Source organism: Rhinoderma darwinii, chromosome 2 (genome assembly GCF_050947455.1).
Source record: "Rhinoderma darwinii isolate aRhiDar2 chromosome 2, aRhiDar2.hap1, whole genome shotgun sequence".
Classification (NCBI taxonomy): domain Eukaryota; kingdom Metazoa; phylum Chordata; class Amphibia; order Anura; family Rhinodermatidae; genus Rhinoderma; species Rhinoderma darwinii.
The window spans coordinates 430,412,640-430,437,050 of record NC_134688.1 but is presented as its reverse complement, the minus strand read 5'-3'; the positions used below and the strand labels follow the sequence as shown (position 1 = coordinate 430,437,050).

Below are 24,411 nucleotides of genomic sequence, written 5' to 3'. Positions count from 1 at the left end.
CAGGTTCATCAAGTCCAACCTATAATTCTACCTGATCCAGAGGAAGGCAAAAACCCCCCATGATGCGGATATCAACTGCCCATTAACCCGTTAGTGACCGCCAATACGCCTTTTCACGTCAGTCACTAATGGGCTTTATTCTGATGTATAAGCCTTTTTACGGCGCTGCATCAGGATAAATAAACAGAGCAGGGAGCCGTCAAATCTCCCTGCTCTCAGCTGCCAGATGTGGCTGAGGGCTGGGGACATCCCTGCTCGAACGTGTGAGATCGATATCAGTATCGATCTCACCCGTTTAACCCTCCAGATGTGGTGCTCAATAGCGAGCGCCACATCTGAGTGGTTTTGGAGAGAGGGAAGGAAGATCGCTGAGTGTCTGTGTCTCCGACGGCAGCCGGGGGCCTAATAAAGGCCCCCAGGTCTGCCTGTAGTGAATGCCTGCTAGGTCATGCCAAAGGCATGTCCTAGCAGATGCCTGTCCGTTTTAAAACTGACAGGCAGTAATACACTGCAATACAAAAGTATTGCAATGTATTATAATAGCGATCGGATGATCGCATATTAAAGTCTCCTAGTAGGTCTAGTAAAAAAGTTTAATAAAGTTAATTAAAAAATAAAAAAAAAAAGTGAAAAAAAAATGAAAACCCCACTTTTTCCCCCTTACAAACTGCTTTACTATTAAAAAAACAAAATAAAAGTTAAAAAAAGTTATACATATTTGGTATCGCCGCGTCCGTAACAACCCAGACTATAAATCTATTACATTATTTAACCCGCACGGTGAACGCCGTAAAAAATTAAATAAAAAAACTATGGAAAAATTGCTTTTTTCTGTGAATCCTGACTTAAAAAATTTTTGATAAAAAGTGATCAAAAAGTCACATCTACTCCAAAATAGTACCAATAAAAAACCACAAGTCTTTGCGCAAAAAAAAAAAAAGCCCTCATACAACTGCATCGGCGTAACAATAAAAAAAAGTTATGGCTCTTCAAATATGGAGACACAAAAACAAATAATTTTGAAAAAAAAGAGCGTTTTTACTGTGTCAAAGTAGTAAAACATACAAAATCTATACAAATTTGGTAGCGTTGCAATCGTAACAACCCGCTGAATAAAGTTAGTGTTATCTATACCACACGGTAAACGGCGTAGATTTGGGACGCGAAAAAGAGTGGCGAAATCTCAGTTTTTTTCTATTCCCCCCCAAAAAAAAGTTAATAAAAGTTAATCAATAAATAATATGTACCTCGAAATGGTGCCATTAAAAAATACATCTTGTCCCGCAAAAAAACAAGACCTTATACAGCTATGTCGACGCAAAAATAAAAAAGTTATAGCTCTTGGAATGAGACGATGGAAAAACGTAAAAAAATGGCTTGGTCATTAAGGGGTTAAAAAGGAGAAAAAAATTAATCTCTAAGTAAAAATATTTGCAGGAAGAAAAAAATTGGTGGATCATAAACGGTGCTGCTGGTAATAAAGGTAGAACGCTTTGCCTGATGAAGACGCTGGTTCAGCGTTGAAACGCGTAGCCTTTTGCAATAAATTATTTATTTTTGTATTTCAAAACACTGGAACTGCTTCTACCTTTTTTATCAGCAGCGCTGTTTATGGTCCACCAATTTTTTCTTCCTGCAAATACTTTACAGAGGTAACCACCTCCAGTTACCGGATGGGACCTGGCTGCAGCGGTCTAGTAATACCTATTGGATTATAAGTCTACAACAGCGTTGTGCCTGTGCTAGCACAACGCCAAGACGTGAGCGCAAATGACTTTCCGGTTTTATTGCATTTTGTTTGGTGATCTGCACTATGTGGCGCCGTGCGTTTTTTGCTTTCAACGTTCCATCTCCAGAATCTAGTACTCATAACCTGTATTATATTTTTCAAGAAAGGCATCAAGGGCACTACTGAACTAGTTCAATGAATCAACATCCTGTGGCAGAGGGTATCAGAGTCCCACAGTTCTCACAGGAAGGCCGAATTCAGATAACCGTTGTATAGGTCAGTGTGACGGCAGTTGTGGTTTCAACGGACCGTGTGAAGGGTTCCTTTGAAGAATAGAACACGTCCTACGGATCCCTCGATAGACAAGTCTATGGAGATCCGTGAAAACAGGGGCAGCTCGGACATGTAAAAGTGACGTTTTTCACGTCAGAGTTTCCCCACGTTCGTCTGAAGTCGGCCTAAAGAATCCCCGTCTGTGAAGATGGTTTAACCTTTTTTCCTATAGACGTAGAGGATGCCTCCTTGTCTTGGTTACAGGCCTAAGTGGAAAAAGATTAGAAAGATCTCAGTACTGTCCAATTATATATTTGTACATTGTAAGTAGACCACACCTAATATCACATTATCCTCCTCTGTTTATTATTTTACAGAGCTTCGCATCATCTGCAAATACTGAAATGATATTTTAAAAAACCTTCAAAACATTTTACCCACAATAGAGGTTAAAGAGAGAAAAAAAAAAAAAAGAAGTTTGGATTGGTGGGGGTCCAACCATGGAGACCCCCACCAATCGCTAGAACGAAGCTAGAAGAAAGCAGCTGAAGCACTCAAGTGCTTAGTTTCGGTTCAGCTTTTTCCAGAAAGCCGATGTATCGGAGCACAGGCTCATAGACTTTCTATTGAGTCCGTACACCGATATATTTATTTCCGTAAAAGGCCGTACAGACACGAAGCAGCTGAGCGCTCACACGAGTGCTTCAGCTGTTTCGTTCTAGCGATTGGTGGGGGTCTCCGTGCTCGGAGCCCCACCAATCCAAACGTCTGAAAATATATATATATTTCTGGTCTTGCAGTTTGGTTGGGACTGTGATCTAGACACTTTTCCCTGTACATTTGTGAGCCATTATGCAATAGACCATTTAACTACCGTGACTGGTAGATTTGATGATCTCATTGGAGTCTGTTTTAATTAAGTTTTAAGCTTTTGTATATATTTGTGTGGGAGGGTTGTCCATGTCTATGGACTAATAAAGAATGTTTCCGATTGGACAAATATTGGTTTATTTATGTTTGAAGTATGTCTTGCTTTTATACCGGTGCCCAAAAGGTATTATAGGTTCTAATTAATGTCTAATCCTCTCCCCTGTAAAATCCTGGGCTAAACCAGGTGGAAACACATCAGGAAGAAGGGGCCAAATAGGGGTATACTAGGGATACTTTCCCTTATAGGGACGCTCTTTTTAGAACAAAAGTGGGATCCGTTCCTTTAATATACACACAAATCCACATGAACCACTGGAATACAGTATACGGCATACATCCAAAAGGCTATATTTTAGCACTCTGCACATTCCAGTGAGAATATTAATACTGCAGCTGAGATTTGTTGATTGGATTAGTGAATCCAGATGGTTTACAAATACCTATTGCCCTGAGATTACTACCCTGGTCCGTGAAATAATTTTTCAGAGGACCTTTAACCTACATCATTGGTGCCAATGTGGACTATGACCACTGGGTCTCCACCAGCCCCTCCCAATAATCAGTAACCCAATCCGCAGTATGCTGAACGCAAGCACCCGGAATAGAAGATATATAACAACCAAGATAGAATAGACCGGGTCTTGAATGTGCTGCAAGTGACCCATAACAAAGTATCCCTCGGAAAAAAAGCGCAAGGTAGGATATTTGTAGCATTCTCCGCATGTCTGGCAGGTGGTATTTTTAAAAAGGTCACCCTTGTACACATCTGCATAATTTATGTTTATTTCTCTTTTTGAGCTAGGCCAGAAGAATGACGGTTTGTCTTTATGGCTATGTTTTGCGTCTCTGAGCTTGTATGTCGGACTCTGCAATGACATAGATGGAGTCTTCCCACGCACACAAACTTTAAAAGGGGTTGTCTCATGAGGATAGACCCTTTCCTTATGCCTAATTTACAGCATATAGAGGTCATAAGGGGATGGGGCTAGACCAGAGAGCATCTTTCGCTCCAGCCTGTCCATGTTCGACATTGTCAGCCATTCCTTCGCATGGTAGTTGTGCAATACTATATACAGGGGAAACGTAAAAAAGCTGATCACCGGAGGTTAGAGACGCTAGGCCAGCTTCTATTTACTGAGGAGTGGTCTTCACGAGACAACCCTTTTGAAGTCTCCAGAGTGACTGAAGAAAACACTGACATTTTAAGACTCGTGAGTCACTGAACATTATTTGGGGAGTAAAAACAGACAATGAATATAAATAAACTCCAGATGCAACAGAACCAGAAAAACCTGAGATGAGCGGCTGCCTCTTTTAGTCATCTACAATTCCATACAACTTTACATAGAAATTTCTCCTCAACTCCCAAAACGGGTGCAACTAAAAGCAACATTAATCCACTCACTATTGGAAGTGGTTAGAGGGGTTTTCCAGCCACTAAATATTGATGACCTGTCCTCAGAATATGCCATCAATAGCTGAGTGGGGGTCCAACTTTCAGGACCCCCGCCGTTCAGCTGTTTTGAAGTGGCCGCAGCGCTCGTATGAGCGCTGCTTACCCTTCATTTCCTCTTGCTCACAGTGAATCTTCTACATTGAAGCGAGTGGAAGAAAAGGCTGCAATACCTGTGAATCACCACTAAACGTGTCGATCACTCACAGTGAGCAAGAAGAAATGAAGGGGAAGCAGCAGTCCTATGAGTGCTGCAGCCTCTTCAAAACAACTGATCGGCAGGGGTCCCGAAAATCGGACCACCACCCTTCAGCTTTCAATTCCAATTCAAATAAACTTTTAGTGGCTGGAAAACCACTTCCCTACTGCTGAAAGACTATATATGTTGCAACAGAAGGCAGTTACCGTGAGCCACTATATATAAATGGCAGCTGCTCTAACTATCCGTTGGCGCTGCAGATCCCTTTGGCCGCACTGTTACTATACAGAACCAGTCACAGGGAAGAACCTGGAGTACGGCTACAGCACAACTACTCCGTTAACCCTCCAGATGCCGCGTTCAATAGCTGCAATGGGTACTTCTAGGGAAAATGTATAAATGTGTGCAAATTATGGTTACAGGAGACCCAAGAAGAGAGGAGCACCCAGGTATATTTATTCAACCACCTAAGTATAGTTCCTTATTGGTCAGTAAACAGGCATGGAGTTACAGTGAATAGCCCTACTCATGTTTCCATACCTCCAGCTACAAACAACATTTACTTTGTCATGGCAACCACAAAGACAAGCGTCTTTGCTATACAGTCCATTATAGATCCATGCCTACTTTCTGTAATAAATCAGCAGTGGACATCCCCGTTGTATGGCTGCAGCTTGTAGGAGACTGGGAGCTGAGCAGCAGTTTCCTAAGAACGGGTCCCTAGGAGAGACCCACCCAGCCTCGTTCTTCCTAAGGGTATGTGCACACACACTAATTACGTCCGTAATTGACGGACGTATTTCGGCCGCAAGTAGTGGACCGAACACAGTGCAGGGAGCCGGGCTCCTAGCATCATACTTATATACGATGCTAGGAGTCCCTGCCTCTCTGCAGGACAACTGTCCCGTACTGTAATCATGTTTTCAGTACGGGACAGTTGTCCTGCAGCGAGGCAGGGACTCCTAGCATCGTACATAAGTATGATGCTAGGAGCCCGGCTCCCTGCAGTGTGTTCGGTCCACTACTTGCGGCCGAAATACGTCCGTCAATTACGGACGTAATTAGTGTGTGTGCACATACCCTAAAACTGCAGCCCTGTAACGGGGTGTCCAGCACGGACTATTACCTAAAAGGAGGCATGGACCTGTAATGGACTACATTGCAAAGACTTGTCTAGTAAACATCGTAAGATAGTAAAAGTTGCTTGTAGCAGGAGCCACTCTTGGCATGAAACGTTCCTCGATGAGGGGCTGATCGCAGTGGTCACACTGACAGGACCCCCCACGACTAGGTGTTGCCCCTGGCGAAAGCTTTACTTGATGCCCACGGATAGCAGTGGGCTGTCTGTGTAATACTTGGACATTCATTCCATCAGAAGTAAAGCCGCTTTTAGAAACGGCTCTTCATTTTGGCTAATGGGGAAAGGAAAGGGAGTTCTTATGTTCCAGCAGACAACGTCTTTATGGATAAACCACTTGTTCATCTGCTATCAATTATTGTGACAACTTCTCATTCAGATAAACGTGCTGTGTAAATGGCCTATAATGTGCTGTCTGCTGCAGATCTGTGTGTGAAACATAACTACACCCTTATCTATTGCAGTACAACAGGAAGTAACGGAGGTTGATTTAAGGAAGTAGAGCGAGACCAGGCCCTCGTAAATATAAACTCTCCTAGAACATAGATCAGCGTATCCCTTAGTAAACCACCAGATTCATGCTTTGTTCTCTTCAGGGCCGAGCTGGAAATTAAATAAGTGATTGAATGCTCAGGGCAAAACTGACATTTTGGTAGAACGTTTTTTTTAAAAAAATGAGCCTCATTATCCATCTGTAGTCTCTATATGTCATAATATATCCCCTTTTTCATACTCTGAAATCAACTGGAAAGCATGCAAAGCATCTAGTGACCATAAATGCAAATAGGTCATTCACCATTACAGCAATAAGACTCTGTGAACAGCTAATGTATTGTTATATTTGTGTACAAGCGGCCAACATTCCTCTTTTGCTACCAATAACATATCAAAGTACCGAAACTACCATTAGGATGGCTGCTAACTGCATGATGTATATTACATGAAGTCACATTCTATCAAGTGTTGGAACAATTTGCATGTCTGGAAGTAGTGAACTTACTCTTCATTAATTTCTGCGACACGTCAGCCAGCCCTTCGTGTATCGGGCTGTTCCTGTTTGATGCGTTAAGCATGGAAGACTGCTCGTAGGGGAGTAAAGTCTCATCCGTAGACCGTTCTAGCAGAATAGTCGGCGTGCTTCCTACGGTCTGTTTAGTCTGTGATAGATGTGAAGCACTGCGTTGATTTGCTGCAGAACCTAATGCTTTTAACCTTGACGTATGTTGTGGGACTTTAGAGCAATCTTGGGCGTGCTGATTTACTGATGCAGGAGGGGATGTTACTGACTGATCTGTCCGCCTAGGAGACGGTGACACAGGTTCTGCCAAAGTGCTGTGCTTGACTGTATTCAAACTGTATGCTCGGATTCGGGACCAGGTAGTGGAGTTAAAACTTTTAGCCTCCAGCCAGAACTTCGCTAAATGTTCCATCCTGCGGAGCACCATAAACTGAATAAAATAAGGGAGAGCCACATTATCTTGTAGAACGTGTTCAAGAGTTTTTGAAAGACTTGACTTTGCATCCTGGGACTCAGAGTTCAGACATGATCGGCCTGCAAGAGAATACAAAAGAAAAAAAGGCGTTAAACATAACAAAAAAACACACACACAGTTTAAAAAGAACATTTGGGAATCACATTTACACAAATGTTCAGCGTTGGACAAGTATTTAAAGTGTAACTAAACTTAAAAAAAAAAAAACAAAAAACTTTCGGCATGTCAGAAGTTTTGATCGGTGGGGATCAAAGCACCGAGACCCCCACTGACTGATAAAACAAAGGGGCAGAAGTGCTCGGGTGAGTGTGCTGCCGCATTGCTTCTGATCTGCTTTTCTTGGAGCGCTGTACAGGCTATGAGTTCGTACACCGCTTGCAGAAACAAAGCGGCACATTACAGCTGGGAGTCTGTGCTCGGACCCCCACCAACTAAAGCTTCTGACAGGTAAAAAGTTTAAAAAAAAAAAAAGGTTTAGGTACTCTTTAATAATGCAACCCAACTGTAATTGAAGCTAGACTGCAAGGATACACAGAGGCAAGTGCACCTAGGGGCATTTACATAATCTATTAGGTCTACTCTCAGCACAATATAGCCAAACTAGGAGCCGTCTCTTACCAAGGTCTCCAAAATGTGTAGCTTCCATGTGAGTTGGTTGCTTTTTGAGCGCAGCCGTCCTACTGCTTGAGTAAGAGTCCATATTGGCTGATATGGCATTGATAGCCACATGGCTTGGTCCAGCAGCCTCCAGCAAGGCATTATTTTTGGGACTTCTTGATGGGGAATGTACTGGTGCAGGTGTAATATCTACAAGCAAAAAAAGTGAATTTTATTTAGTCTCATCAAAAGTCAATCAAGCGAATCAAAAACAATAAATACACTTTATTCTTGTAAAAGTAATAAAATAAAAAACAAAATAAGAGAAAACAAAACAAAAAGTATGCTAAACAAATGCTTGACACTGCTATAGTATGTCAGCTCTACTTTAATAGACCAGAATCATTTTAAATTTTTTTATGCTTTTGTTTTTTCCTCCCAGCCCTCAAAAAGTCATAAATCTTTATTTTTTCATCGACACAGCCATATGAGGGCTTTAATTTTTACGGGACAAGTTGTACTTTCTAATGGTACTATTTATTATGTGCGATGTACGGGGAAGCTGGAAAAAAAAAATTCAGAATGGGGTGGAATTGGAAAGTTGTCAGTTTAGACATTTTCTTATGGGTTTCTTTTTTACGTACTTTTTCTTATGTACGGAGAAAATATTTATTCTGCGGGTCAGTACGATCACGGCGATACCGAATTTTTATCGTTTTTGTTAGGTTTTAGTACCTTTAAATAAAATAAAAATAGTTTGCAAGAAACACATTTTTATTCATCGCCATATTGTGACCCCCATAACTTTTTTATATTTCTGTGTACACAGCGGTGTGAGGCGTCTTTTTGTACGTGGAAAGATGTAGCTTTTATTAATAACATTTGGGGGAATGTCTGGCATTTTGATCACTTTTTATTTAATTTCTTGTGGGGGTTGAAGTGGCAAAAACACGTATTCGGCCATTTGGAGCTTTTATCCCGGCTACAACATTCACCGTATTCAATAAATATTTTTATAGTTCAGCCATTTTCAGGGGATACCGAAAGTGTTAATGTTTATTTTTATATGTGATCTAGGGAAAGGGGGTGATTTGGATCTTTATATTTTTTTTTCTTTACATTTTTAACTTTTATTCAGCTCCACTAGGGGGCTTGAACCTGTGATCATTAGATTGCTTACGCCATAGACTGCAATATCACAGTATTGCAGTCTATGGCAAAATTAATGCATTGCTTTTGAGACCTGCTACAGGCCGGTCTCTATAGCAATCTTCCTATAGCAGGGCTGGGAGCCTTCACAAGGCTCCCAGCTGCTATAGGAATACACCGGCTTCCGCAATCTCGCCGCGCGGGAGCCAGTGACCGGCCCCTGAAGTGAAGAGGGCAGTAACAACTCCTTAGATGCTGGTGGTAACATCTGACACCAGCATCCAAGGAGTTAAATGCTTGCGATCAGAAATTTTTCTGATTGCAAGAATTGCTGCTGAGTATTTGCTGTGCAACACAGCAAAGACTCAGAGCAGAAACCCGGCTGCTATGGCACCCGCCCGGCTTCTGAGCAGGTGCCATTTTTAAAAACCCTTTCCCAACAAATAGGCATATTAACGATGGAAAAGGGTTAATATGTGTTAGAAAGCCATGTACAGATTTGAAAACTTAAGACATATACATTGATTGATATCTATCTCAGTGTGTTTTGTGCAACGGTCTAAATAATTTTTATTCAAAAATATTTTTACTTTTTTTTTTAGATACTTGTACTTGATACTTATAGATGCTTTGTATCCTGTATACAGAGCAGCCGTATCTAGCACTGAAACCCGCATCCGTCTGGTCAGCAGGACTGATGGGTAAAGGGTCAGTGGGTCCAGGCAGGATCGAGCGGTTATTGATCACAGTTCATAGCAGACGTTATTCGAAGTTACGTACTGGTTTGGGCTAGATTCACACGAGCGTCGCGCATCTCGGATATGAAAAACTGCAGTTTTTCACATCCGAGGTGCATCCGTGCTTCTCCCTGCGGGATGCGTTGTCACGCATCCCTTATAGACTAGGATCTATGAAGGGATGCGTGAAGCGCAAAAGAAAAAAAAAAAAAAATAGGACATGTCCTATTTTCTCCCAGACCCTTCACACGGTCTGCTGAAACAACGGCCATGGGAACAGCCCCATTGAATTACATAGGTCCGTGAGACGGTCGCTGTTTCAACACCCGTCACATGGACGTATAACACGTTCGTGTGAATAAGGCCTTAGTGTGAGCGGGTCCTGCGTGTCTGACATGCAGAATCCGACGGGTATAGATCAAAGGTCAGAGACACGCAGGACCCACGGACACTGAACCAGTCAGTTCCGCTGACCTGACGGAATCAGGTCTCAGCACCGACACATATTTAAAAAAAAATATTGTTTTCAAAAGGTGTGTGTATAGCCCTTAATGAATTTTCTTTGCAGTTCCTAACAAATAGTTAATAAATACACTAACGCCACCACCTGTCAGCAAGACATTTGCCAATGCAGAGACGATGAGGTTACGTGATAGTATCGATGTGACAAGGACAGAATGTCAGGCCACTGTTCGTGTTTACACAGCATTTGGACAGCAGCAGGCAGGTGCAGAATTAGAATACAGGTTTTGTTTCAATTCCCAGAAATCCCTTTAGGGGGCGTTCACACAGAGTTTTTAGGATGCAGAAACAGTATCGGAAAATGCACCAAAAAATGGCCGAAAATGCCTCCCATTGATTTCAATGAGAGATGGAGGCGTTTCCCCGTGAGCGGAAAAACCGTCTCACGGGAAAAAGAAGGGACATGCCCTATCTTTGGGCGTTTACACCTCTGACCTCCCATTGACATCAATGGAAGGCAGAGAAAGCGTATTTCACTGCATTTTTTTGTCCACGGTGTGCAGGCAGAGCAAAATCTGCCTCAAAATTCCAAACTGATTTTCTGCCTGCAAAAAACGGTGTGTGAACCCAGCCTTATTCTATGAATAATTGAATTAAAAATGGTTACCTCTAAATATTTTCACATCCGGCTTGTCTTGCTCTTTTCCTTTCACTGCGAGAAAGAAAACCAGTTGTTAAAGTCGATGAACTTTGATTTGACCAGGATGGGGCTTAGATGAGTTCAAACATGTCCATAGCCTTTAAAATTTGCAGAAATTCATTAAAAGGGTTGGCCAACTAAAAAAAATTATTACCACAGGATACTCCAGGCAAATGTAAGACACGGGACCCTTGTTCTTGTGAACGGTGGGGGTCCTAGTGTTGGGACCACCAGCCAATATACATTTTTCATCTATCCTGTGGGTAGATGATAAAAGGTTTTTTGTGGGCCAACCCCTTTATTGAAACTACAAGATGTATTAAATTGCTAGGAACCATGAAACTAATGTTTTACCCTTATATATAAAGGCAAAGCTTATAAAGAGATGCCAATGTGTATATAAAAGGTTTCCTGGGCTTTTCAGAAAAGGAGATCATTATGTGGGCAGTTGTATCCTTGATGTCCCATGCTGCTTGTTGAGCTCCGAAGATTAACCATTACATGGTATAAAGCAGGAAGAGATGAGCATCTGCCAGACACCAAAAAGAAATAAAATAAAATAAATAGATTTAAAAAAAATAAAAATTAATGACAAATAAAACTGTGGATCCGCAGCAAAAATTCCAAGTTCATACAGTGAAGGAAATAAGTATTTGATCCCTTGCTGATTTTGTAAGTTTGCCCACTGTCAAAGACATGAACAGTCTAGAATTTTTAGGCTAGGTTAATTTTACCAGTGAGAGATAGATTATATAAAAAATGAAAAATCACATTATATATATATATATATATATATATATATATATATATATATATATATATTTATTTGCATTGTGCACAGAGAAATAAGTATTTGATCCCTTTGGCAAACAAGACTTAATACTTGGTGGCAAAACCCTTGTTGGCAAGCACAGCAGTCAGATGTTTTTTGTAGTTGACGATGAGGTTTGCACACATGTTCGATGGAATTTTGGCCCACTCCTCTTTGCAGATCATCTGTAAATCATTAAGATTTCGAGGCTGTCGTTTGGCAACTCGAAACTTCAGCTCCCTCCATAAGTTTTCGATGGGATTAAGGTCTGGAGACTGGCTAGGCCACTCCATGACCTTAATGTGCTTCTTTTTGAGCAACTCCGTTGTTGCCTTGGCTGTATGTTTCGGGTCATTGTCATGCTGGAAGACCCAGCCACGAGCCATTTTTAATGTCCTGGTGGAGGGAAGGAGGTTGTCACTCAGGATTTGATGGTACATGGCCCCATCCATTCTCCCATTGATGCGGTGAAGTAGTCCTGTGCCCTTAGCAGAGAAACACCCCCAAAACATAATGTTTCCACCTCCATGCTTGACAGTGGGGACGGTGTTCTTTGGGTCATAGGCAGCATTTCTCTTCCTCCAAACACAGCGAGTTGAGTTAATGCCAAAGAGCTCAATTTTAGTCTCATCTGACCACAGCACCTTCTCCCAATCACTCTCAGAATCATCCAGATGTTCATTTGCAAACTTCAGACGGGCCTGTACATGTGCCTTCTTGAGCAGGGGGACTTTGCGGGCACTGCAGGATTTTAATCAATTACGGCGTAATGTGTTACCAATGGTTTTCTTGGTGACTGTGGTCCCAGCTGCCTTGAGATCATTAACAAGTTCCCCCCTTGTAGTTTTCGGCTGAGCTCTCACCTTCCTCAGGATCAAGGATACCCCACGAGGTGAGATTTTGCATGGAGCCCCAGATCGATGTCGATTGACAGTCATTTTGTATGTCTTCCATTTTCTTACTATTGCACCAACAGTTGTCTCCTTCTCACCCAGCGCCTTACTTATGGTTTTGTAGCCCATTCCAGCCTTGTGCAGGTCTATGATCTTGTCCCTGACATCCTTAGAAAGCTCTTTGGTCTTGCCCATGTTGTAGAGGTTAGAGTCAGACTGATTAATTGAGTCTGTGGACAGGAGTCTTTTATACAGGTGCCCATGTAAGACAGCTGTCTTTAATGCAGGCACCAAGTTGATTTGGAGCGTGTAACTGGTCTGGAGGAGGCTGATCTCTTAATGGTTGGTAGGGGATCAAATACTTATTTCTCTGTGCACAATGCAAATAAATATATATAATTTTGACAATGTGATCTTCTGTTTTTTTGTTTTTTTTTATATAATCTATCTCTCACTGGTAAAATTAACCTAGCCTAAAAATTCTAGACTGTTCATGTCTTTGACAGTGGGCAAACTTACAAAATCAGCAAGGGATCAAATACTTATTTCCTTCACTGTAGTTTAAAAAAATAGCTACTTACCTCCCCTAGCGCTCGCCTTGGAAACGCTTCCTTGGTCTCGTGGCAGTCTCGGTATACCCAGCTTCCAGCGATGACGTGTCAATACACGGCCGATGCAGCGGTGAGAATACATCATTGCTGGAGGGAGGCCGGGTGCAGAGAATCTGAGGAAAGCGTTGCCACGGGAGCGCCAGGGGAATATAGTGTTTTGGTTTTTTTAGGCACTTGCTGCAGGGAAATCCACAATAATACCCACAAGACCTATTGTAGATTTCCCTGTGACTGTTAGGCCCCATGCACATGAACGTGCTTTTGCAGCCGCAATCCCCCGGAAAATCCACGGGAGAATTGCAGCCCCATTCATTCCTATGGGGCCCATTCATACAACCCTGGTTTCCACGGTCCGTGCATGGCCCAGGAGCCCACGTCGCAGAAAGAATGGGCAAGCATTATTACGGCCGTGTTCTGCGTTCCGGGCTCATTGAAAATAATGGCCATGTGCACAGCCTGAGATTTGCGGGCGGCTCGTGGCTGACAGTCCCCTGCCGGTCGACTCGAAATCACGGCCGTGCACATGGCTACGGTCGTGTGTATGAGGCCTTAGAGAATTTGCTGCTAACATTTTCCTGCAGCAAATCTGCTACGTGTGGATGTAGCCTTAGTGTTAAGAGTGTAGTCACACAAGCAGGTTTTGTGGCTTTTTTTGCTGGCATCATCGCAGTAAATATTCACAGCAAAAATATTTTGTGGAAAAATAGCAAAAACATGGCTGTATTTTTAAAAAGCACTATTTAAAAACAAAACGCCACAAATCATGCCAAAACCCTAGGGGTAGGTTCACACAGGGAATTTTGAGGCAGATTTTCTTCCTGCTAAAAACTGTTTGCAATTTTGAGGCAGATTTTGCTCTGCCTGCATGCCAATTTTCGCCTGCGGCCATTGAGCGCCGTGGGCAAAATGACATCAAATGGAGAATGCAGTCTTTTTTTTTTATACAGAAATCCTTATATCTCCAGTACAGCACCATAGAAGTCTATGCACACCCTATAAGGTTCTGTGCAAACTCAGGGTTGTACATAGAGGTAGTCTGACCATGTGCATGTGACACTGTAAAGCAGTGATAAAATATGGGGGGGGGGGGGGGAGAGATTCCCCTCCCTCTGTCATTAGAAGCTGTGTCAATGGGAGCCCTCTTTGCTCTGAAGAAAGGATCCACGGAGACAAGGGGCATAAGTGGTAAGGCACTTCCCAGTCCCCGATGCCACTTCAGCGGGTTGTTTTGTGGGCTTATTTGTGCCTTCTAGTTATTAGGCGATGCCAATCTTATTATCATGGCGAACCAATGGAAAATGGTTCCACTCCTGGGGAACCCTATCTCCCATTTCTACTTTGTAGTGACAGGGAAAACTTACTATAATTATATATTCTGGCTAAGACTTTTTTTTTTTAATCTGCTTTGTGGCTCCCATGTGAAGCATCGATGAGGCTCAACTTAGCGTGCCATCCATCCCTACTGTAGAAGCGGTCTTCTAGGGCACCCTGGATGGGCATCAGTTCGATCAAGGCCCCTCCTGAGTCAGTTACCGTCTCCAGTGATTTTGCTTACTTAGCCTTACAATGAGTGCGATAACGTGTCTGGCTGCTGGACGCTCGCACGTGATGCCTGGCTCTACTAATCTGCTAGTAACAAGAACAAAGGGGACAGTGTTTCTGCCTCTTATACATACACACTCCTCTTTCAGGGCTTTTTTCTTTCCAGCGAAAGACCTTGGGACACACGGCTGCACCCAGATTAACAATCTGTTATTAGACGGACCATTATGTGTCTTAAGAAAACAACAACCTCAAATTAAAGCCAGATTGTGCTTATTCTCTAGAACAGGACTATGGAGTGTCTCTACATAAAAAAAAAAACGCATCACATGCCAGCTACCCGCACACTACCAGCAGCGCCAGCCACAGTTTACATCAATGTTTGATCGGGAGACCATCGGCGCCTTTTCATAACACCAACAAGCAGGACATCGGTCTTCAGTCGGCGCATCTCTGTGGAAAAGTTGATCTGCTGCGTTGCATTTTGTCAGTCAATGTCGGATTTAGTAGTTGTAAAGTAGTTTATGCCGAACCACAGATTTGCATCCCATCAATAGAAGCGTAGACCAGGTCACAAGACCGATATTAATCAGCAATTTTTTGTATTTACTTATGGAATTGTCATCCAAGATGACAACCTTCACAAAACGGCCATCTAAAACCCCTAATACATGTCCAGCTGAACTCCTAAAATTGCAATCAGGGGCCTGCAAGAAAGTGCATGCTACATGTGTAATAGGAAATCCTCCTTGTCCGATTCGCCGAGATGAATCACTTGACCGGCTTTACAATACCCATTGAAAGCCGGGGGGGGGGTTCATTAGGTGCGATAGTCTGCAACTAGCTTGATGTCCTCATTTGAAAGACATCTGTTTGCACACCGATTCTGTTCCAGGTGCATATATTTCAGATGAATAAGGTAGATATTCCCCTGATCTAAAACAAACCTGAAGACAATCCAGTAGAGAAAGGTGCAGGTGGTGAAAAGTGTAAGCAAACAATGTATTTATAAACTTTTGTAAAAAAAAAAAAAAAAAAAAGAAGGAAGACTCATTGTAAAGAAACCAGCAGAATAAATGACTAGAGGCCCACCGCTATGTATTCGGTGTCCTTACTCACTCACACCGACCGCTACAAGAAAGCATTACATATCGTGAGATACGCAACGTGGTTGGTAGACCGCAACACCATGAATTCTCCAGCAGGTCTAGAAAAATCAGTTCTGGGACATGCTACTAGCACTACAGGACAGGCTACTACTACTAGTATTACTGCTACATTAGACCCTACGCAGAGATGTGGTTAGGGCGATAACTAAGTGCACACCCCCGGTAATGAAAGCTTGCTGCCTGAGGAGCTTTCCTGTACAGTCAATAAATAAAAAATATTAAAAAAAAGTGCAATTTAGTTTTTTTGCGCATTGGGGGGGTGTAATCATGGATTACGTAGTATTCAAAACCTACCGGTATAGGCACCGAACATAAAGCCCAGATGTATGCCACTGCAGCACAATGCATACTATACAGTGGCATACGTCACCCATAGGTCTCCATGCAAGGATGAAACCCAAAAGGACACTTTTTTTAAACGGTGAGTTCTCCAAGAATCTATGGACCAGTTTGGCGCATGTCCTGGGAGTATCTACTGGCGCATATGCTCAACGTGCAAACGAAACGTGGTGTGAACACACCCTTCCTCTGATGAAAAAAAAACATCAGTAACTATATCAGGCTCATTGAATAAAATATATATCCCCTTAATATTCTTGGCACGGATTCCGATGCGGTTTCCGCATCAAAATCAGCTCCAAAAAACTGTGTGGACTGACCCTAAAAGGGACCACAGGGCAGATTTACTAAGACGGGCGTTTCATACTTAATGCCAGTTTATGGTATAAATTCGTGATTTTGTCAGGCTACGGACAGTCCTGCCCTATTGCGCTAAGCCAGCTCGATTTTTCAAAAAGTGGCAGAGGTGGCGTAAAACACCAGAAAAAAGTAGCCATTCTTACATTCCCCATAGTGTTTCATGCCAATTGTGGTACAAGACAGCACTCAACCTGTGTGGTACTATTTCAAAGGCAGACTCCCAGCAAGTGTATGTAGTAGTAGCGATGACTTCTTTTTAACAGAGCAGTCAGTCCCATTTTCCTTCTGGAGACCCTGTTAAATATTGACCAGACATTACATCGTAAAGCTAAAGAATGCATCTATGTGCATAGATACATCAGCTGGTGCGATGTCCTGCAGCAAGGACGGTTCAACCTCTCCTATACCGACAACGAGGGGCAGGTGGAACTCTTACCCTGTCAAACTGGAATGACTATGCTCCGAAGAGCCGGCATGAATCATCCGAGAACAGAACTCCTATGTGGTCAGGGTGCAGCGTCTCCCTCCTTCACAACAAAAAGACAATCATAATAGAGCATATCCATCTAAAATAAAAAAAATAAATCAGTCGCAGATTTTCTCGTTGGTGGCTTTAAAAATTGTTCCTTGTAATTGCCATTTTACCGAGTTAATCAGAGCCCAGCTTTATGCTACATGGCTTAGAGGTCCCATAAACACAATTAGAGAAGGCAGAGCACATACACGGCCAATTCTCCCCATCTTCAACATCTGTTTCTATCGGTCACGAACTATCTTGGATTGAAAAATAGCCTCTTATTGATTTCAATGGGAGGTGGAGGGTGGTTTTTTTTTTCCCCCCCGTGAGCAAAAAAAAAAAAAGCTCATGGGAAAAAGAAGTTACATGCCCCCCACCTTAAAAACCCTATTGAAATCAATGGTAGACGGAAAAAAAAGTGTGTTTTTTGGGCGCTATTTTTTATTTATTTTTTTTACACATTTTTGGCAAAAAAATGCCTGTGGTGCAAAACCACTTAAAAAAACCGGAGCTGATTTTTCCATGCAAAAAAACGCAGTGTGAACAAGGCCTTTGGTGAGCAGAGTATTGGTTGGATTAAAAAGTGTGGCTGTAATCTGAATTAACTTTATATATTTTGGTAGATCATTGAACAAATATAATTTTTGCAATATAGATCTTTTACCTTATCCATTTGTGTTTTATCTATTTATTTCTGTTACTTATATAGCGCCAACATATTCCGCAGTGCTGTACAGAGGTTGTCCTTACTTACTGTCCCCTTTGGGGCTCAATCAGAATTCCCCATCAATAGGTTTTTTATACTTTACTTCTGCCCTGCCTGCATGTTGCTTTGGGGTTTCTGTATCCAGAAAGGGTGGCTACCGATTCTGCGACGTAGTCAGGGAGAGTGGGGGCACCTGTTGTACGAGCTCCGCTGAGGAGACTGGGGCCAGCACTGAATAGCTGAGCAGATTCACAAAAGCATATGCCTGGGGCATAAGAAATAAGGGTACTTCTCGCTGGGCACAGTTCCCTGGTAGACATAAGCCAGAAGCTCCTGCCCCATTCCATGGCCCTGTTGCCGATTTAGAGTATATGGATCCCAGACAAAAAAAAAAAGGCTCCATCTCCATCCCGGTGTTGTGTTCATAAGTTTGATGAAAAAAAAAAATTAGGGAAAATAGTGCTGTATGCAGTGCTAACAAGTATGATGGAATCTGAATCAAAAGCTCTGAATGCAGGTGTGAACTGAGCCTTACCAGCAGTCATCTCTCCAAGGAGAGCCAAGGAACATAGACAAGCTCATGGGGCATAGAACGCAGCAGATCACCAATCACAAGTTCCAGTCAGTGGTTGAGGAAAGCAACACTGACCCTTTAAGGACAAACTCAGAGTTCAGATCCACTTAACCATATATTAGGGAACTGAACTACAAATAACTCCCCAAAATCATTACAACACGAGGCAGAGGAGAAATAAAATTGCAGCTTCACTTTAAATAAAGAGTTTACTATTCACTTCTTCCAAAGTATTGAGGGAAAATAAGAGGAATCCCTCGCGCTGTCCCTCAGGCAACAAAGGGTCTTTAGCTGGAGAGTCTGAGGAAATGAACAACTCCCGGATTATCCACCCGCTCCTCACTGTCCCATAAAGATCACATTCATTTACGGTTAGGAAAGTATAGGAGGCCATACACATTAAAAAGCTGGTTATTACAGTTATGTCTCCCGACTACACCATAAATATCAATGGTCGGCCGAGCATGCATGTTTAATTCATTGTCGAAAGGGGACCAAAGGCCCTATTACACAGGCCGACGCCGATCAACGAGAGAGCAAGTAGATCGGCGCTGATCTGCTCCTGTCACAAGGAGCTATATATGGGGACGAGTGGTCATTACTCCGATCGCTCATCCCCATACATATTCATGTTGGCAGCGCATGTCCCTGTGTAAATCGGGAGACGCGCTGCCGACAAAGATAATATTTTGCTTTTTTAAAACTATATGATCAGCAGAAGAACGAGCGTTTGCTCGTTCATCTGCTGATCTGTTTACACAGATCAATTATCAGGAACTAGCGTTCTATGAACACTTGTCTGCCCGATAATCGCCCAGTGTAAACCCCCCTTTAGACCCTCTCTGGCAACAGCTCATCTCCCGCGAAAGCAAAGGATCAGGCATGTTGAAGCATAGGGCATGCTGGATTTCTATTCCTCAACGTCTGCCATCGAGGGATATTCGGGAGACACCCATACACAGATTGTGGACCCGTCCTGTCTAAATCAGTGGGATTGTCAGACTTTCATCCAGTGTATATGGCCACCTTAAGAACATACAACTAAGAAGTGGCAAAAATAGCAAATCCATGACCCAACATCATGTATATTAGGAGTATTTGTTATAACAGAACAGGTGTTATTAACGCTTTCACGGCCAAGGACATGTATGATCTGGCATGACTTTAAACGCTTGCCTGGTACAGGATATAAAAGCATCTGGATCACAGAGATTGATATTTTCAGTTCTAGGGATTCTGAGAAGATATGTGCACGTAGACCAACAAAGAGACATATCTAAACGACACGTCTTTAACTTTTATTTTTTTGTTAAAACGTTTGTTTTTATATATTAAAAGTGTGAAAATTGTCCTGGCAGTGAAAGGGCTAAATTCAGACAAATGCTGTTCATGTAGAAATTAGATTGAAAAGCTACATATCTGGGTCAGGAAGCTTGTAATCTACGTTATGAAACATGGAGCAGATCACACAGTATGAATGTCACACAAGGTAACACTGCAGTTTCGGGAACGGCTGCAAAGGGAAGGCGGCAAAATGTGGGCACCACTTTCTGCCACTTCCCTCTTCTATCCACACAGGAGTGAAGAAAAGGCACTCACAGACCAGCGGAAAGACCGAGCAGGCTGGATGAACCAAACTGCGTCATGATCCCAGACTACATCCATGAGTGGTGACGCTGTTCGTAATGACTACATCCCTGCAATATAACTACAAGGGCATGTTCACACAGGGCGGACTAGCAACGCATTTTATTGCGGAAAACCCACAGCGTATTACAGTAGCAGCGGAGTGGATGAGACTTGAACAAATCTCATGCACACACTGCAGAGGAAAAAATTAATCGGCTCAGAAAACGTTCAGAAATTGACCTGCGGTGCATTTTTTAAATCCACAGCATGTCAATTTATGCTGCATATTCGCTGCACTTTTTCCCCATTGAGTACACAGCTGGCACAAAAAACAAACAGCCAATACTTACACTTTGGGCATTGCCACAGCGGCGCGTCCCTCTGTTCTCCGTGCAGCCCGGCCTCATGGGATGACATTTCATCCCATGTAACTGCTGCAGCTAGTCAGAGGCTGCAGCTAGTCACACGGGCGGAATCATCATAAGAGGCGGGACTGCGCCACTGTGGCAATGCCGAGAGAGTAAGTATTGGCTTGTTTTTTTGTGCCAACTGTGTTTTCCGCAGCGGAGATTCCACTCGAAAATCGACACCACAATTTGGAGCATTTTTTTGTCCAGAATTCCCTGCGGGCTTTAGGACTGATAGGCTGGGTTCACACACCCTATTTACGGACGTAATTCGGGCGTTTTAACCTCGAATTACATCCGAAAATACGGCACCAAAGCGTCAGCAAACATCTGCCCATTCCTTTGAATGGGCTTTACGATGTTCTGTGCCGACAGTCATTTTTTTTACGCGCCGCTGTCAAGACGGCGCGTAAAAAAAGTGTCTGTCACTTCTTGAGACGTAATTGGAGCCGTTTTCCATGGACACCATGGAAAAACAGCTCCAATTACGTCCGTAATGGACGCTGCGAAAAACGCCTGCACATGCCATTACGGCTGAAATGCCGGAGCTGTTTTCTCCTGAAAACAGCTCCGTAATTTCAGCCGTAACGGAGGCTGCCGTGTGAACATACCCATACACTGCATGCTTTTACACAGCATATCCGCCGAGTGTGAAAATAGATTTAGTGTGGGGTTCCTGTTGATGGGACCCCCCTGTATAGGCCATCGTGAGAATTTCCCCTGTTGGATGAAACATTACATGGTAGCCTTCAAAATTCACTCTACTGAACACACAGATATCGGCGATCCTCCAAAGTAAGGGACCACAACAGCAGACAAGTTCACGCCAGCTACATGACACAGTTCCCAACAGCAGGACCCCCTATTCTCTCTATAGGCTCTAAAAGCAGGTAATGGACAAGCGGCAAACTTGGATTTTGGGTATAAATCGGCTTAGAGTTCAGATGTCGGGTTAGTACAATTTTTCAGCATCTGTAAAATCTAAAGGTATGAGGGGGACATAACATCTATGCAGGACTCAAGAAAACACCAGTTATTTAATGGGAGGCTGTCAATAGACCGGTGCCCAATTTACATCTTTGGATCCCGTTGGCACGCTCAAGGCAGCATGACGTATCAGGAAACGGGGGGTGGTCTAGCAGAAAGGGCGTGACTTATAAGGCAACACCATGTGCCAAAATTTGACTGATCTGACACCAGGGTGATCTAATGGGGAGACACTGCCATCAACCATCTCCATTGATTTCTATGGGAGAAAGCCGTAGCATGAACATCTTGGCACCTGACATAAGCAGCTGTGTAACGCTACCCGCAGATGAGGGACAGCCTGCGCTGTGTAACGCTACCCGCAGATGAGGGACAGCCTGCGCTGTGCAACGCTACCCGCAGATGAGGGCCAGCCTGCGCTGTGTAACGCTACCCGCAGATGAGGGACAGCCTGCGCTGTGTAACGCTACCCGCAGATGAGGGCCAGCCTGCGCTGTGTAACGCTACCCGCAGATGAGGGACAGCCTGCGCTGTGTAACGCTACCCGCAGATGAGGGCCAGCCTGCGCTGTGTAACGCTACCCGCAGATGAGGGACAGCCTGCGCTGTGTAACGCTACCCGCAGATGAGGGACAGCCTGCGCTGTGTAACGCTACCCACAGATGAGGGACAGCCTGCGCTGTGTAACGCTACCCGCAGATGAGGGCCAGCCTGCGCTGTGTAACGCTACCCGCAGATGAGGGCCAGCCTGCGCTGTGTAACGCTACCCGCAGATGAGGGCCAGCCTGCGCTGTGCAACGCTACCCACAGATGAGGGACAGCCTGCGCTGTGTAACGCTACCCACAGATGAGGGACAGCCTGCGCTGTGTAACGCTACCCACAGATGAGGGCCAGCCTGTGCGGTGTGGTTGCGTGGCACAATAGAGACATGTGGTCGTGCTGTGTTAGTCACATGATCAACAGAAATCAATGTAAATATCAGAAGTTTTCCCTTTGATTTTTACCACAGCACAGCGGTCACACAACTTTATATTACATCACGGAAACTACAGTCATAAACTACTATTAGGGGTCTATTGCCACCTTGGCTGCTGCTATGAAAGACCATGACGACCACCATACAACCTCGCGTGCCAGGCGCCATGAAATCATAGGCATACAACTGGCCATCTAAAGTCATCAACCGAATGGGGCACTTGGTTTGGAGTCTATGGGTTGGGGCCGCAGGGATTCTGCAGAGAACTGGTGAGAAGTAAATTCACCCCCTATTAGTACTATTCTGGATTCTCCACTGGTGACAACCGTTCTGGATCACTGGTGAAAGGAGAAAACTACAAGTGGATGAGCCCTTTAAGAGCCGCACTGGTACATCGCACATCCTGGTTGTCACACCCAACTAGAAGCATGCCCCCGGCGAGCCCATCCCCCATATGTGTCACCAGGGTTCTTCGGGCACTGCACACCCGTCACTGACCTCTCCCGTATACCCGGCTGTCACCGGCACCTCTTACCTTTCCTGCGGAAGAAGGACATGGCGCCGCCGGCTCCCTGGACGTGACCGGCTCACTCAGCACATACTGGGGCGCCCCGGCTCCCTTCACCCAGCACGCGGGACGCCGGGGACGCCGCTGACTGAGCTCTGTGGTTCTGAGGAGCCCCCGTCCCTGCAGCCCTAGCATGAATGACACTTCCTCCTCCTTCCTCCAGCCGCGACTCCAGCCCCCGCCATATTGTCAACAGCACAGTCTTCCGGGGAGCGCGGCGTCTGCTGGGTAATCACCCCAACCTGCTGACTCTCGGGCGGCCATACTTACTAAGGGCACGGTACTATAGCGTTCCATATTTATGTGGGATGCTGGGATATGTAGTTTCTGGGGAAGCATGGTTTTTAGTCATAAATGTAATTGTAATACTTTTTTTTAGGATTTTTGGGCCTTCACGTGTGGCATGTGCTGTTTACCACCTATACATTAGTTTTATACTTTTTTTTAATATATAGGCTAACCAAATGTTTTGTGTCTCTATTTTTTGTCCGTTCAGTATTTTCCAGCTATTTTTATAAAAATAGTCCTTTAGCTCTAATGCTGTAAAAATAGTAAAATAAAACAAAAAAACACTTTTTGCCTTTGTATCTCTATTTGTAGCTCCAGTGTGATTTTGGATGCAGCGATATCACCTATAATACTAGCCTATGGGGGGGTCTTATAACATAGCCTATGTACATGCTGCTTCATGCACCTACAAATTCAGGCATGTCGACCCTATTTTTAGCCTTCCTCACCCAGTCATACATGGTTTTTACCCAGTTGCCACATCCAAGAATGGACAAAATAAAATCACCCACTTTCTGGGGTCTAAATTAAGATAGAGGTCTGGTCTGGGGTCTGATTTTAATGTAGGGGGTCGGACTATATTTAGGGGGGCTGGTCTGGTGTCTTAAATTAATTTAGGGGTCTGATCTGGTCTAGTTTGCCGTCTAAAATTAACATAGAGCAAGGGTATTCAAATACTTTTGGCAAATGTCCACTTACCTGGGTCTGCCGCCAGGTGAAGGTACAAGCTGAACACCAACATTCATGATATAATATTAACCCCTTTAGGACGCAGCCTGTTTTGGCCTTGTGGACACAGAAGATTTTTTCAAATCTGACATGTGTCACTTTATGTGGTAATAACTCCGGAACGCTTTTACCTATCCAAGCGATTCTGAGATTGTTTTCTCGTGACATGTTGTACTTTATGTTAGTGAAAAAATTTGGTCGATAAATTCAATATTTATTTGTGAAAAACTTAAAATTTTAGCAAAAATTTGCAAAAATTACCATTTTTCTAAATTTAAATGTGTTTGCTTGTAAAACAGATAGTAATACCACACAAAATAGTTACTAGTTAACATCCCCCATATGTCTACTTTATGTTTGCATCATTTTTTTTCACGTACTTTTATTTTTCTAGGACGTTACAAGGCTTAGAACTTTAGCAGCAATTTCTCATATTTTCAAGAAA

The 24,411-nt window shown here is 43.5% G+C and overlaps 1 protein-coding gene across 6 annotated transcripts in view; it reads right to left on the bottom strand.

Moving 5' to 3' along the window:
* The window catches only part of AKAP10 (A-kinase anchoring protein 10), a 43,520-nt gene extending 19,441 nt beyond the window's left edge, over window positions 1–24,079 (bottom strand). For 2 of the 6 annotated variants that reach the window (XM_075854404.1, XM_075854406.1), the window contains exons 1-4: window positions 23,937–24,079; window positions 10,828–10,872; window positions 7,834–8,022; window positions 6,723–7,274 (exon numbers count right to left, since the gene is read on the bottom strand). In XM_075854404.1, the coding sequence (XP_075710519.1) occupies window positions 6,723–7,274; window positions 7,834–8,022; window positions 10,828–10,872; window positions 23,937–23,979 (829 nt within the window). In that variant the 5' untranslated portion in view covers window positions 23,980–24,079. Of the gene's footprint in view, window positions 1–6,722; window positions 7,275–7,833; window positions 8,023–10,827; window positions 10,873–17,021; window positions 17,100–22,916; window positions 23,170–23,936 lie in introns of those variants that run through there. The other 4 variants (XM_075854400.1, XM_075854402.1, XM_075854401.1 and 1 more) reach the window with 4 other exon arrangements.
* Between the last annotated feature and the right edge of the window lie 332 nt (window positions 24,080–24,411).